At 40.0% G+C, this 16,641-nt stretch overlaps 1 protein-coding gene across 1 annotated transcript; it reads left to right on the top strand.

Annotated features, from left to right (window-relative positions):
* Positions 1 to 771: 771 nt before the first annotated feature.
* sp2 (sp2 transcription factor) lies at positions 772 to 16,437 on the top strand. The gene is made up of 8 exons (XM_044340383.1): positions 772 to 879; positions 5,727 to 5,803; positions 7,465 to 8,220; positions 8,575 to 8,793; positions 8,945 to 9,239; positions 10,016 to 10,193; positions 11,771 to 11,964; positions 12,106 to 16,437. Exons 1-8 carry the CDS (start codon positions 873 to 875, stop codon positions 12,204 to 12,206), a joined length of 1,827 nt encoding a protein of 608 aa, XP_044196318.1. The 5' UTR covers positions 772 to 872; the 3' UTR covers positions 12,207 to 16,437.
* The last annotated feature ends 204 nt before the right edge of the window (positions 16,438 to 16,641 follow it).

Raw genomic sequence — 16,641 nt, 5'->3', positions numbered from 1 at the left:
ATTTTTGGTGAAATATTGGATCATTTGAACATTTATTGAAATGAAAGTGAAAGTTTAGAGGGAAAAATCACTATTTGGTGGAGCTGTTAACAACTCATAGACATGTGAAATGTGACCCCGACTACACACTGCTTTTTGTAAGACGTCAAAAGCCAAAAAGGTTGGAAACCACTGGTTTCATCTTTAACAATGTGTTGTATTTTAAAAGCTTGTTATATTATCCATTGTGTCAAATCTTCATCTGAAAAGTAACTAAAGCTGTCAAATAAATGTAGTGGAGTAGAAAGTACAATATTTCCCTCTGAAATGTAGTGGAGTGGAATATTAAAGTAGCATTAAATGGAAATACTCAAGTAAAGTACAAGTACCTCAAAACTGTACTTTAGTGCAGCACTTGAGTAAATGTACTTAGTTACTTCCCACCGCTGTTATAAACCCTGTACACCGGTTTATAGCGGTCTGTGTTCTCCTACGTAAAGGTCTGTTCGTCATAATAAACCACGGGGCAGTTTAAACAGGTCTTAAAGCTCATTGATCAACACGGTTGTCATTCTTGTTTCGACCGAACTGCCCCTCAAAACTCACATTGGCCGTTAGGGACGTCAGTGAAATGGTTCTCCTGCTCGCTCGAGAAAAACGCCCCCTCCAAGCATAACCTCGACATCCCATTGGTGGAACCGTCATCCATCGATTGACGTAGCAAAACTCTGTGTCCGGATTGGTCCAGTCGAATTTCAATCACAACGACAGCTCCAGCCGATTGATCGGAACGGCCGTCGCTCAAGGCGCCATTGTCCGTCGATTGGTGCAGCAGCGCGGGCGGATTCCTCTACGGGCTCGGTCTTCAAGGCTCGCGGAGAGCGAATGTCGTCATGAGCGGTGGGTAGGAATTAAAACATTGGTGTTTATATTACATTCTGCTTCGTTAAAACATTGTATTTATTTTGAACGGGGACGCACGGGGACACGATGTGGTGCAATTAAGTATATTTTAGGGCGACTCCGGCAGTTGTGTGAAGCAAAAAAGAAGCAACGCACTTCCGGAAAACGGCTACCTTTTTTTTTTAATCAAAGAGAGTTTGACTCGCTAGCTACGCGTCAGCTAGCCGAGTGTACAGCTGCTCCGTCTGTTGTCTTTACAAATCTGAAACAACCAAATCCTCAATAAAATACAAAGTTGAATACATAGTGCAAGTAACGGTGCCACATCGGTCCGTTTTCAAGTCGAAACTAAGCTCCACACGGATCAAATCAGCTTAAGTTAGCCGCTAGCTGCTTCACTCTGCCCCGGTCAGTTATTAGCTTGCCAGCTAACGTTAGCTGCAAATCAATTTTGAGGCCGCTTTGCCTTTTTATTTCTCTCTCTCATATCTGTATTATTACTCGCAAGGCTTTAAAGAGACACTTGCATAACTGGTGGTGGTTGTGGAAAAAAAACGCAGAAGCAGGGTTCATTGTTGTGAAGATATCTGCTGACTTAGCAGCTCTGCCATAACACATCCACGTTAGTATGTCCATAAATGTATCTCAGCTAAGAGAGACTAACGTTAGTGGCTCAGCTGGCTGAAGTGTCCTCCTGTGAAAGTTTAAAGGACGGGTTCACAATTTTTCAAGTGTTTCTTAGAACAACAGTCAGGAGCCCAAATGAACACTGAAACGTGTTTTTCTTGCTGTAAACATTCCTCCTGTTCATACTGATAAGATCCCTTCATAATGCACTTACAATGTAAGTGATGGGGGACAAAATCCACAGTCCTCCTTCTGTGCAGAAATGTATTTAAAAGTTTATCTGAAGCTAATATGAAGCTTCAGCCGTCCTAATGAGTTAAATCAAGTAGATATCTTTCAACGTTACAGTCTTTTTAGTACCAAAGTCCCTCTTTTTGTTACTATACTTCTACCGCAGTTCAACAGGGAAACACTATCCGAGGAAACACAAAGAGGAAATTTGATGCTTAAAAGACTGTAAATGTGTCAGATATCCACTTGATATGACTCACTCAGACTGCTGAAGCCTCATATAAGTTTCACATCAACTTTTAAATGTGTGGACACACTGTGGATTTGTTCTATTTCAGTGTTCATTTGGGCTCCTGGCTTGAAAAACTGTGAACCTGCCCTTTAAAGCACCAGCTGCATTTATACTTATTCTCAATTAATACTTGATGAGTGACGACATGAGAGGAAACAGACTCTGTTTGGTTTTTTTTTTGTCAGGGTAAAGGTCAGTGTTGACAGATGAGGTGGCGGAATTAAGCAATCTGTGTTTGGTATTTCAGACATTTCATGCATAATAAACATAACATAGTTTATCTTTATCCATGTTTGAGTGTGATTGTAATGAAGCCCTAGATTGTGTTGCTCATTTCTTATCATGACTTTGGCGTCAGGGAGCTAAGCATCTGTTTTTCTGAAAAAACAAACAACCTGGTGGTCAAACCCAGATGGTCATTGGATGATGAAAAAAATATGTGCCCACTGCACAAAACAAAATATTTCAAACATTTTCTTTCTTGGCTTTCAAAATACAAATGCTTAGCTGTCGGACTTGAACGTGATGGTACATGAGAGACACAAACCAGGGCTGTTGGTAGTAAAGCCTGCTTTAATGCTGATGGCGTAGAGTAGCCGATGAATTGGTACTTCCCCGGCAGCTTGTGCACTTGTCGCTTTGGTTGCTATGACACTGCTCTGTGGCTGTCATGTGGTTATGATCACCCGCTGTTTGATTCCAAGCCTTGAGCTCAGCTGATGTACTTAAATACTATGAATACTAATAATTCAGTTTGTTTCCTGTGTTCATGACTGTCTGATGACAAACTGTATGTGGAGTTAAACCGAAAAATACCCTCCAAGCAATACGGCCACATAAAATCAGAAGCGAAAACACAGCGGCAGCAGATTGCCTACTTTTAATCTGTAAATGTATCTGTTGCACTGGAATTTGTTTCAGGATATATATTTTTAAAAACTTGTGATGTTGTGTACAAGCTGTATTGCACTGTAGTTTACTCATCATATGTATGTTTTACCACTTTAGCCGTCAGGCAGCATCTAACCCTGGTGCCTAAGATTTACCCTGCTCTTTAAACTATTGGGCAGCCTGCCCTAAATGTACTTATGCTGCTATATGAACAGGAATATAATATACTTATCTTAATAAATATTCTGCCTTTTTCTCGCTTTATGTTTTTGACTGCAGTCCAAAAGAGCATTTGTCTGCTTAGAGAGCATCTGAACGGTTGCCAGTAGTCTGATAAGTGTTTGTCAAAGTTATTTGTGTTTATGCTTTTTCAAGGCCAAACATTACAGCTCGGCTAACTTCATGGAAAGCAGCTTACCTGATGCTACTTTACATCAGCTTTAGCAGAAGATACCTGTGATGTTTCACACACGGTTATGACGCCCTGTTTACAGATGGTTCATGTTTCTTTCTCACATTTCGGACAGCTGTAGGTTGCTGCATGAGAATGAACTTGAGACTTGGAAAGGTATTTCAGATAGATAATCAATCAAAGTGAATCGCTGGCAACCTTTTAATGTTGGCTGATAAAGTGCAGATTGAAAGTGTGCAGTGAATAACTAAAGATAAATATGTTGTCTAACAAAAATAAGAGATTATAATGCCTGTGATTAAATACTTGTTTCAGTTTATAATTGTTTGCAAGATAATTTTCATCCACTAGTGTAATGATTAATATTAAGAAACATTTATTTTGGTCTCTGGTTCAACCTCTTTCATTGTCTGACCATCTCTTTACTGTCTGCTGTTGATTAAAGGCAAAAACACCTCAAAAATCTAAATAACTGAGTGATGCACCAGTACCAAGCAACATAAATATTAGTTTAAACAGATCAGTTGTCAGCTAGATGTGATAGATCCAAATTAAATCCTTCTAGTCACTGTGATAAATATGTGGTATCACTATAACTTTATAACTTTCTAGAACATTATAAATAAACAGTAAAATAAATGTTTTTATCAAAGTCTCAACTATGGCTGCAACTAATGATTATTTTTAATTATCGAATAATATTGTATCGATTTACTGTTTTGTTTATAAAATGTAAGAAAACTGTGAAAAATGTCTTGTTTATAACTTCTTAGAGCTGGAGGTGACGTCTTCAAATGTCCAGTCAAAAAGTCAAAGACGTTGTGTTTACTACCGTCTATGACACAAGACGGCTTCAGATAATCACGTTCGACAAGCTGAAACCAGAAAACGTTTGGCATTTTTGCTTGAAAAAGGATCAATTTTAAACGATTAATCAGTTAAAATAGTTGCTGAGTAATTATCTGTCAGTCAACTAATTGATTCATCTGTGCAGCTCTGGTCTCATCTTACTTACAGCCATGTGTTCATTTACATATAGAGGAATGATTGACTGGTATTGGAATGATACTTAGTATTAATCAAAACCCTTTGATTATGTATTGGGAGAGAAAAAGTGGAACTGGAAAATGGTTAGTAACACATGTAACTGGGACGTGTAGTAAAGAGGGTTAAACCAGCAGAACACCAGTATCATCCTGTGGTCTTCATATGTCTAAACAGCACGGTGCATCATAATTACACCACAGTTCCCTTTAATCAGATGTGAATGTCCTGCCATCAATATTTATATATATTTACCTAAAACTGTCATTCATTAATGCTGTAAGAGACAGAATATGTTTACATGCAAATATTGAGGCCTGCAACAATTGTTTTCATTATCGATTGATATGTTGGATTATTTTCTTGATTAGTTGTTTGGTTCATAAAATGGTGAAAAATGTCAACAACAGTCAACAACCTAAAGATGTTCATAAAGGACTAAAGACAGAAAATATTAACGTTTCAGAAACTGGAATCAGAGACATTTTCTTCTCAATCAGTCAATCGTTTTGAGTCGACAGTCGGTGATTAATTGACTAATCGACTAATTATTGACTCGCTACAACTAACAGTTATTGTCATGATCTGTTGTTGATTAATCCAAAAATGCCCGTTATAATTTTCAAGAGTCAAAGGTCAAAGGTCACGTCTTTAAATGTCAACCACAGTCCAAGATAGAGCTGCAGAAATTAGTTGATTAATTGATTAATCGATTAGTCAGTCAACAGAAAATTAATCAGTAGCTATTTGAATCATTGTTTTAGTCATTTTTTTAGCTAATATGCTTGAACATTTGCTGCTTTCAGCTTCTTAAAAGTGATGATTTAATGGTTTTCTTTGTCATATATGATAGTAAACTGAATATCTTTTGCTTTCAGACAAAATAAGACCTTTGGTAAAATTATAACGGGTATTTTCTGACATTTTATAGACAAAACAATTAATTGAGAAAATAAATGGCAGATTAATCTATAATGAAATCAATTGTTAGTTGCTACTCTAGTCCAAAAAATTAAGATAATCAGTTTACTACGATGAATGACGAAGAAAAGCATTACATCATCAGATTTGAGAAGCTGAAACCGGCAAATATTCAGCATATTTGCTTATAAATAATAACTAAAACGATTAATCGCTGCAGCTCTACAAATATTTACAAGTTAATTCCCTCATTAGTGTAACTGATGAGGATTACACAGCTCGCCTTCTTTTAGATGTGTTTCTGTTTCGCAGGAATGTCCTGTGTGATGTTCTTGAACCGTCAAACCGCTGAAAATAGATGCTGCAGCGCAGGCAGCCTGAAACTGACTCTGCTGTGTGTGTGTGTGTGTGTGTTTGTTTTCCCAGAACAACAGGACAGTATGGCCACCACTGTTGCTGTCAGTCCCAGCGAATACCTTCAGCCTTCCACCGCTTCCACACAAGTGAGTAACAGCCGGACGCCGCGTCCCGCTACTCTCTACGCTTCGGTCGCATTCTTTTTACTCATCTTAATCTCATTTAACCCGTGACTCCTCTGTGCCGGGATCACACTTTAGAAATTTAAGTTTTTCAGTGCGTTGGGGAAAAAAAAATGGAAGTGAGAGCTGACACAGTGAAGCAGCTTGATCATGCAGTGAATTTATTACTTTAACAGTTGAGAGTTTGGAGATTATATCAATATGACGTCACAGCTGTGATGTGGAGCTAAATGTCTGAGCTTGGATTCTTTAACTTTGGGAACAGTGTGAGTCTTGTTCAGTTTCAGCTGAAGGTAAGACGTGGTTGAAAACTCCAAAAGTTACTATGTGGTTCAACTAGTGCTGCATCTAGCAATTATTTCCTTTATTGATTAACATGCTGATTATTTTCTCAATGAGTTATTATATCAGAAAGAAAAAATGCAGTTATAATTTCAAATAACTTAAAGTTAAAGCTGGTCTGTGGGACTTTTGTCTCCCCCTTCTGGCAGTGAGAGTAATTACAAAAACACTGTTGTACTTACATCACAGGCTCTGCTGTATCTTACTCTGTCGCTACTGTCGTGGCTGTAAAACGGTGGATAAATAGTTTTGAGCGTCACACAACCCGCATGAAATGATTTCACTATCAGAGTTTGATCCATTCGGTCTGATAACATTTGGAAAGTCTAGAAGAGCAGCATGATTAAATTATTTTATCCTTATTCAAGTTAGCAGAGAGCTAACTGGAAGTTAGCCGACTCAGCTGGAGGTGTCGCTAGTGCGCTCTGCCCATAGAAAACATTAAAAACTACGTCATACTGTGAAATACAGAGAGATTTATCAGGCGGTGATCAGCATTGTGTGAACTTGTCTGGCAAGAGCTTGAATATAACGGATGTTCATTTATATGTAAAAGTTCCGCGCTGCAGGTTTAAAGGTGATATCTTTATATACCTCTTTTTTTTTTCAACCATCCAAAACCCAAAGATTTTCACTTTCATTAGTTTAATTTCATTCACTATCATGTATGATGAAGAAAAGCATTAAATCATTGCATTGGAGAAGCTGTAACCAGCAAATATTTGGCATTTTTTTGTTTAAAAAAATGACCAAAACGATTATTTGATCATCAAAATAGTTGCCTATTAATTTTCCTTCAATCAGCTAATGGAATAATTGTTGTCGTGCTACTTGGAACTGACTTAATGACACAATTTCTTGAAATTATTTAACTGTTTTGAGTGAAATGAACAATAAATCCCTCTGTTTGCTTGGTCATTTCATCCACTTGACTAAGAATTTACTGTTATATATATATATATATTTTTTTTTGTCTTTTGAAAGCACCAACAGTCATTAAAACATTCTCACATTAAGGTATATTGACGTACATCAGCATCAAGGTATTTGATGAAAAACATTGTAATAATAGATTTCATTAATATAATCCAGCCTCACATGTGTGTGTAACAGGCTCCTTTTAATTCTCAGGTGATGTCCTGGTTACATGTTTATAGTTCTGGATATCTGTTGGTTTAGTTTTTTCACCTTCTGTCTCTCTAAGTGCTGATTCTTGTCAGGCTGGTTTGCGAGCAGACCGTGTGTGTTGTATCTGAGTCGTCTGACTGTGTGTCTCCCTGCAGGAGACCCAGCCCTCTCCTCTGGCCCTCCTGGCTGCCACTTGTAGTAAGATCGGCCCCCCCGCTGCTCAGGCTCCTGTCACCTCTCCTCCAGCTCAGCCGCAGCCTCGCAGGCTCCTCCCCATAAAGCCGGCTCCAATCGCCCCTGCTCCGCCCAAAAACCTGGGCTTCTTGTCAGCCAAGGGCAATGTGATCCAGCTCCCCGCCGGTCTGGGCTCCTCGGCCCCCGGCAGCCCAATCGTGCTCACTATCCAGCAGAGCCCGGCTCGTACCAACACCGCCGCCCCCGCCAACATCCAGTACCAGGTGATGCCGCAAATCCAGGGCGCCCAGACCATCCAGATGATGCCACAGGGGGGCCAGATCCAGCTCATACCAGGCACCAACCAGGCCATCATCACCACTCCCATGACGGTGCCGGCGCCAGCGGCAGCCGCCACCCCGGTCACGCCGCAGAAGACTGTAGCCATCAAGCCCTCGCCCAAGTTGCGAAAGTCAAACAACACCGCCGCAAACATGGTGCAGCTCCCCAGCGGGCTCACGCTGCCGCTCAACGTGGCTACCGGTGAGGTGGGCGGGACTCAAATCGTCACGGAGACGGCAGCGGCCCCTCCCACTACAGGAAAGGGACGACGAGGGAGGAAGAAGAAAGTGGTTCTGGCTGCTCAGCCGCCGCCTCCTCCTCCTGCGCAGGCTGCCTCCCCTCCCCCAGAGCAGATGGAGACCATCCTGATAGAAGCTGGTGACAACATCATTCAGGTACATCTGAGACACCTCACTGATTTACCCTTTTATTATTTTCCAGCAGCCAAAACTGCAAACGAATTTGAATTTTACTGGATTTTATGACAGTAAACTTGAACATCTTTTGTTGTTGACATTTGAGGACAGCATGTTGGGCTGTGGGAAACACTTATTGACATTTTTCACCATTTTCTGACATCTTATGGCCCAAACAACTAATCTGTCAATTATTTCCTCAACTAATCTATTAATTGTTTGTCCATAAAATGTCAGAAAATGGTGAAAAATGGTCACATCACTCCAGATGAGTTTTCTAAAAGCTTTAAACATGAACATCACCGTATTTCTCTGTCTTGTTTGTATTTACAGGCAGGAAACAACCTGCTGATTGTGCAGAGTCCCGGGCAGCCAGCTGTGGTGCAGCAGGTCCAGCTGGTCCAACCCAAACATGACTCTCAGGTGGTTCAGATCCCCCAGCAGGCCCTGAAGGTGGTGCAGGCCGCCTCCGCCACGTTGCCGCAGGTCCCACAGAGACAGACGGTCCCCTCGAGCCTGCAGGTCGCCGCGGCAGAGCCGACACCTACGCAGGTATTCGTTCAGACAACGTCTCACCTCTCTGACTCGGTGTTGTTGGTCTTGGTTTGCATTCGTTGTGATTATTATGTACAGTGTGAAGTTTCAGCGGCGTTACTGTTTAAAGCATGAAGGGGAAACAATAAAAACTCCTTTCTTCTCTCAGATCCTCTTCAAAACAGCATCGGGTGAGTGGCAGTCTGTCCAGATCCAGGATACAGTGTCCACAACAACGACCCCCACCACTTCTGTCGCCACCACCACCACCTCGTCACCCGCGGGCACCAAGAGGACACTGGCCGGGGGGAGGAAGGAGCGGACTCTGGCTAAAATTGCCCCGGCGGGGGGAATCATCGCGTTGAATACGTCACAGCTCTCCTCAGCAGCCCAGGCGGTGCAGACCATCAGCATCAACGGGGTCCAAGTTCAGGGAGTTCCTGTCACCATCACAAACGCAGGAGGTGAGTTGATGTTGGTCCAAGGCTACGTCAGGTTTTTTTAATGACCTTGAGGACATAATTGATGGATTTTCTCTGGAAACAGGCAACGGACACTATAGACTGGGACCAGAATAATTTAATTATGTTGTTAATTATTAACACACACATGCACACTTACTCCAAGCCACAACATTTAATCAGTTAGAACAACATGTCAATCCTACTCGAGTCCTTATCAGGTCATAAATGTTTGCAAAAACGGATAACACACCCATATTTATACATCCATACACACCAATAGGAAGACAAGCTCTATAACGGCAGGCGTGGTTAACTAATCAACATCTCAAAGCTATTAACTATTCAATAAGTACATCAAAAATATCACAAATATCAAAACTTATATCTCATATATTAAACATGACATCATATTCATCATTGCATACATCAAAATAAACATCACATATGTTCAAACATGTACTGTAATAAGCTTCTTAGTACAAACAAATGCAAAACGATTACATTTTGTGGCTTGGAGTAAGAGTTCCTACTTTTCTCAAAAAAAAGAAAAAAACCATCTTAATCAACTCCAGATAGAAACTCCATCTGTTTAGAATATGTTGTCAGTTCATTGCTTTCATGTGTCTGTATTATGTTAATGTCACCATTAATCATTAATCAGAGTTTCAGTCGTCTTTGGCTCCTGCCAGTGAACTCGTATTCTAATTAGGAAGTTGGCAGCCGCGGCCGGAGTCCTGCTGCGTCTCTTTCAGTGAGTCTGTCTCTGTGTTTTTCAGGCCAGCAGCACCTGACGGTGCAGACGATGCAGGGCGGAGGGCTCCAGCTGGCAGCGGCGCAGGGCCAGTCGGCCATCCAGGTAGATCAGACCCTCACCCTGGAGCTTCCCAGCCAGCCGGGAGAGAAGAAGCGACGCATGGCCTGCACCTGCCCCAACTGTAAAGACGCAGACAAGAGGTGAGTGTGGCTCCGAGGGTTAAAGGAGAACCTGAACGGCTGTTTATACAGACACGAGGAACGGATGAAGATTTTATTGATCATGGATAATGATGGACATGTTACTGAAATCCCTGTATATGTAAACATATACCGTACATGTCAGTATTACATTTGTACTTGTGCAGGTTTTCCGTGGTATTGTGCTGGGTGAAACATTCACAAAAAATACCAGAATTTGATGCCTTTCTCGTATTTAAAGATCATTATTAGATAATCGACAGTGGAGAGTAACAGGAGAAATGGGAAGAGATTGAATAGACATGATAAAAGTACCTGGCTGACTGTAAAAAATGAATATATTTTGTTGTTTTGTACTTGTTGTGGGTCTGACTCTGCGTTGTGTCGTGTAGGCAGGTTTATTTGAATAGCTCATTTCAACAAGGCCATTCACAGTGCTTTTCATAAAACATAAAAGACATCAAGGCAAAATGCAAAAGAAACACAACACGTTATAAAAAGAAACATTAAAAAAAAGTTAAAGTGGAAATAAAAACAAGGTAAAATAGAAGAAGACAGATCAAACATGAGAGTGAAAGTTACAGTGAAAGATATGAATTAAAAGTCTTCCTGCACTGTTTCCCAACCAGCAGCCGTAGTTTAGAGATTTGCTTATTTACACCATTTTTTTTTTGAGAATACTTAATTTACTAAGTTACTTAATACTTTTCCAGTGTGAACTCAGTATATACTTATAATTAAAACCTGCTTATTAGTGTCTAGTATTGAATTGGGATGCAGCTATAGTTACATACATTAATCTATTAGTCATCACAGGATTGAATCAGCTCTTGAAAAACGCTGCAGACTTGCAGATAAGAGTGTAATGAATGGAGAATTAGATGGAATAATACTAACTAGAAATAGGTATCAAGGACAGATGTTCAATTAATTACTGAACTAGATGTTTGCTCTTAAACATTTTGAGTCCTTTGTGTAATAAATAAAAACTTTTTTTTTTCCGAGTTGCAGAAGCAAAGATTTATTTTTCTAAATGTTATCTCTCATAAACAATTCATTCAAAACGAACCCTTTGTAGTTATTTATGTACTTGGTGAATAAGGTTTCTGATTCTTTGCATGCATATAATATTTTCAAGGTTTTTAATTCCCTTTTATGCTTTAAAGGAGCAGTGTGTAGGATTTTAGTGGCATCTAGCGGTGAGGTTGCAGATTGTAACCAACTGAATACTCCTCCCCCTCCAAGCGTGAAGGAGAACCTACGGTGGCCTCAAAAAACACAAAAGGTCCTCTCTAGAGCCAGTGTTTGGTTTGTCCACTCTGGGCTACTGTAGAAACATGGCAGGCTTCATGGAAGAGGACCCACTTCCTATGTAGATATAAAGGGCTCAGGTGATTACACACTAATTGAAACATACTTATAAATATTATATTCCATTTCTGCCAAGTCCGTTTGGCTAGATGCCACTAAATTATACAGACTGGACCTTTAGAGACCGTTAGGAGTTATGTTCAGTGCTCCCATCTACCCTGAAAACTTCGTCTTACGGAGCGTGTTTGTGTGTGGACGCTCTGCAGGCCCGGGGAGGTGGGGAAGAGGAAGCACATCTGCCACGTCCCCGGCTGTGAGAAGACGTTCAGGAAAACGTCGCTGCTCAGAGCTCACGTCCGGCTGCACACCGGCGAGAGGCCCTTCGTCTGCAACTGGGTTTTCTGCGGGAAACGTTTCACACGCAGCGACGAGCTGCAGCGGCACGCCAGGACACACACAGGTCTGTCTGCCGCACACACTGAAACACACTGAAACACACTGAAACACAAGAAAGCTCCTGTTGTCTTTGGTGTTACCGTTAGCCTTAGTGGAAGATTTTTCCCCCTTTACCCAACCACTTTCTTTTTTGTTTCCCTCGCAGGAGACAAGCGCTTCGAGTGCAGCCAGTGTCAGAAACGCTTCATGAGGAGTGACCACCTGACGAAGCATTACAAGACTCACATAAACACCAAGAACCTGTGAGCAGACAGTATGTTGACTGTATACGCAGACAAACTCTCAAAAACTAAAGACTGTGTTAGAGGAAGGAGGGGCAGAGGAGACCATACCAAGGGAGTGTCTGTGACTTGTCCCATAGTGGGACATACTCCAAAAAAAGTCTGTATATCTCCTCTCTCACTCCTCTGGGACACTTTGTAGCGTGGTGTACAAACAAATCCTTCCTGGTGGACTTCAAAACTGATCCAGCAAATTTATTAATAATAGTTTATTTTTGTTTTTTCTGGTCTGAGCGGAGACCAGCACCAGCTCCGCCTCAACGCGTAAGATGACGAGATGGCGAGGCTTCAGACACAGATGCTCGACTCTGCTTGCTTATTTATGAACTTCTCTGAGGGAAGATTTTCCACAGAATTATTCAGATGCCAACACCCAAGACCACAGGACTCCAGTCACAGTTTCCCTCTCGGCTCTTTTTGTTTTTCTTCCCTCGACTCCTGATTGGTTTTACTTGCACAAGTTTTATTTTATTTCTTTGTTCTTACAACAACAGGAGCTCCCAGAAATTGGCCATCAAGCATCAAAAAAAGAAATTCAACACCGGATTTTGTACATTTAACAAAAATTTATTTTACCTCAGTGGAATGGTAATTTTGTTTTAAGCTATTTGTGTTTCAGCAGGAGTCTCTGCTGATTTAAAACCTGTATACCCAAAAAGTTGGGGACCATTACATGAAATTCCCCAAACAAAACTTTAGAAGTTTACATCGGCCAAAATAACACAAATCTGTGTATATGCATACCATCATACATAATATTAATAATGATAATAAACTATTTATAGCATTTTCCCATACAATTGTATTAAATTGATTTACAAAGTAGGCATGTGAGAGAATTCAACATACAAAAGAAAACAGACTAAATGAGACTTAAATTTAAAAATTTAAACATTTTACAGCAGAGATACAAAGAGGCTGTAAAAAGAACATTTTAACACATGTTCAAGTGTGCTTTGAGGGTACTGATCAAGCTGGAAGGAGCTCTTTCAACATGGCGATCCAAGGCCTGGCATCTCTTATGGCAAAGTTTCAGACAGTCACTGAGCTGCCAAGTCCTCAGAACAAATAGCAGCATTTCAGGCTGAGCGCAGGCTCGTAAAAGGTTTAACATGCAGTGCAGGGCCAGAACTCACTGTGCCTTAAAAGTTGTCATTCAGATTTTAAAATCAATTTCCAAACAAACAGGGAACAAGCGAAGAGTTGCTGAGATTGAATATCTCGACTCCTGCAGGAACAGTGACAGCAAATGTTAATTACAGAATTTTCCTGGAAATTCAGGATGTTAAAACTGGAAAAAACAACAACAAAAAAACAAGACTGAACACCCCTGATGACTCAAAACAAATCTGAGTCTAATATCACATTTAAACACGCATAGCAAGGTTATATTGATATTATCTTGCGTCTGGTTGGTGATGGAGTTTTGTGCAGGGACAAGACAGTATTATGGAAATGATTTCTATCAACTTTAAGGAGATTTGAGAGCTCTAAAAGGCAATATTTGGGCCTTTTGAAGGGGTGTGATTCTCTCAATTTTCATTGGTACATCATATCTTTGTTGTTGTGAAAATAATTATCATGATTGGGGATGATGTCACAGAGTGGAAACATATAATAGGAGAATAATAGAGGACCCAGAATTGAACCCTGTGGAACACCAGATTTGAGAGGGAGCCACCCAACCAAATTCTGAAGTAATCAGTCAGTATTTTGTGATCAACCTTATGAAAAGCTGCACAGAGATCATGAAGAAAAGGGATGTCACCTTCTTCAGTTGCAACAAGGAGATCATTAGTAACATCTGGAAGGATCAAACTGCTGTGGAGGACTCCGATGCTTCACAGAAACTCCTCCGAAAAGTTAATGAAAGAGGTAGAGGAGACAGCGTTGAGTAACTTGGCCAGACGTCGGGACAGGGCTGTTGGAAAATGGCTCACCATCATTTGTTAGCTTTAAAAGATAACGTGCCACATGGTACTTTGGACTTGTTCTGAGTAGTTTGGCCAGGATGATGGAAACGGAGAAGCGTTTATTTTCACGTTTCAAATCATATCTACTACCTAAAATTCTCCAAGTTCAGCTTTCTAGAGAGATTCTTCGTTTCCTGTGTCGTTGAGGGCGACAGGGCTGAATCGATAACTCTGAAAAAAGGTCAGAAAGGTCTCTCGAGTCATCAGGTGCTTACGATTTAGTTCAAGTGAAATATAAGTAACAAGAGGAGTCGACCACCCCAGTGTCAAACCTGCTCAAACCTGCTCAAACCTTCCTTTTCCCTGCTGGATTCAAACCAGGTTCCTACACATTTGGTTATCCTTCTTGGATACCACAACGGGTACGCTTACTTTTAGGGCTGGGTATCGAATTTCAATACTTTTTTGGTACTGACCGGTGCTGAAATGGGTCCATAGCATTGAATATCAAGTCCGGAGGGTTGGCATAGAAATGTCTGGTCAGATTCATGCTCTTATTTTCTTTGTTCTTCGATTTTATAGTTTGTGATTTAAATCCAAATTTTACCAGTTTTAGACTTCAAGTTCCTGTGTGGCTGTTTGTGTTTAAACAACGTGATAACTTATGCTTCTTTTGTTAACTGTAAATTTTTTTTTTTTTTTTTTTACTTGTGTGTATAGTTTAAGAAAATATGTTTTCAAAGTAAGGTATCGAAAGAAGTATCATTTTCGTAGTGGTACCAGAAGTCAGGTATGGCAGCAGCACTAGTATCCAAACATTTGAAACGATACCCAGCCCTACGATCATCCTGTGTACTGAGAAATAAAAAGACAAAATTCCAGGGTAACTCTATTCTGCTATTCTGCTTTACTCATGGTTTGATTTGGTGATTTGTAGCCTATGCATTGCTGTATATATGGTTGCATTTCCAATTTTTGGCCTGACTTGACAATCGTGTCACCAGATGCAAAAACTTTTTTTTTTTTTTTTTACAGCTATGTGATAGCTTTAATTCTAAATTAACACTTGAGACGTTTTTAATTTTTGTTGATATACAGATGACCAGCATTAGGCCTACTGTACAGTATTCACACAAGTTACTTAAAACATACTGTTGCTCATATCGTTGTTGATATATCGGAGATGTACTGACTTTTCACTTACAGGTCATCAGTCAGTTTGAAGCCTGAGCTTGTATGGGAGTTCCTTTCATTTAAGAAATACACCGACTTATTGTCAAAAGAGCTTTTTGGTCAAATTAGCGTGGTGAACATCGGGCAGTTGGTAGCAGCTTTACGTCTGTGTTGAAGGTTTGAGTTTTCACTGTGGCGTGTTTAAATACTGTGACATACATATGTAATGAATGGTGCAGCCTGCTGAAGCTGTGGTGCTCTAAATACAAAGCAAGCAACTGCTTGGCAATTTGACCAAGAACTTAAGTCAAGTCAGATTTATTATTAAAGCACTTTTAACCAGTTTTCCTCAAAGTGCTTCACAAGGGCGATAAATAATTTAGGTGGCCAATATTTGGTGTATTTTTTCAAGAATGTGTCTGGAGACATGCAATGCCATTGGGATGGATAGACAGAGCCTGCTCATATTTATGTTTGTATTTTCATGTTTGAATATGTACATACAGTGTGTGTCTGGTTAGACACAGTAAATGTAGGATATTAAAAAAAAAAACTAAAGTTAAGCTGCCTAGTGTTGTGGTTGGCGTGGCCAGCCCAGAAGGAAATGGACTTTGTACAGTGTGTAAGGAATAAAATATAATGTGACATTGTATAGCTTCATTCCTGCTTTGTATAAGACTTCTAGATCTTTTTTCTAATGAATTAAAGATGCCTTAGACAGCTGCACCCAGTATTTAAATATTTTTTTTTTGTCTAATTCCAGGTAACAACATTTGTAAAATTCCTTTTGTGTTTTTAACTTATGTTACATGCTAATGTCATGTGCACTGATTAAAATCCCAGGTTCCAAATTTGTAAATTTAATCTTGATTGTAATTAAATATAACAGATTTTCCAAATTAAGACATTTTTGTTGCTTGGTTTCTGTGAATTAAATGCTTCTCCTTCTCCAAGCCTATATGTTACATAATGTTCTTCAGCCAGTTGTTGTGTATTATCAGGAGAACCCAGAGAACCAGCAGTTAATTTTATAACTTGTATTAAGGTGCTAAAACATAGAGTTTGCTCCTTTTCTACAGCCAACCCCCTCAATAAAGAACTCAAACTATTTTGGTTGCTTCTTTTGTTTTTTACCTGCCGTCATTTTAGGATCAATTATTATTTGAGTAGGTTTAGCAATTGCACGTCTCTTGTTGTAATGTGTCATCTAAGAAATAGTTACAAGCAGATACTGTATCCCTTTTAATGTGCCTTTTACATATTCAAAGTACTTTATCTAAGACAAAAAGGCAAAAAGAGAAGATGTAAAAAAAA

This window comes from Thunnus albacares, chromosome 3, assembly GCF_914725855.1.
Source record: "Thunnus albacares chromosome 3, fThuAlb1.1, whole genome shotgun sequence".
NCBI classification, from domain to species: Eukaryota; Metazoa; Chordata; class Actinopteri; order Scombriformes; family Scombridae; genus Thunnus; species Thunnus albacares.
The sequence above is the reverse complement of the archived record's forward strand: the minus strand, read 5'-3'. Positions and strand labels throughout refer to the sequence as shown.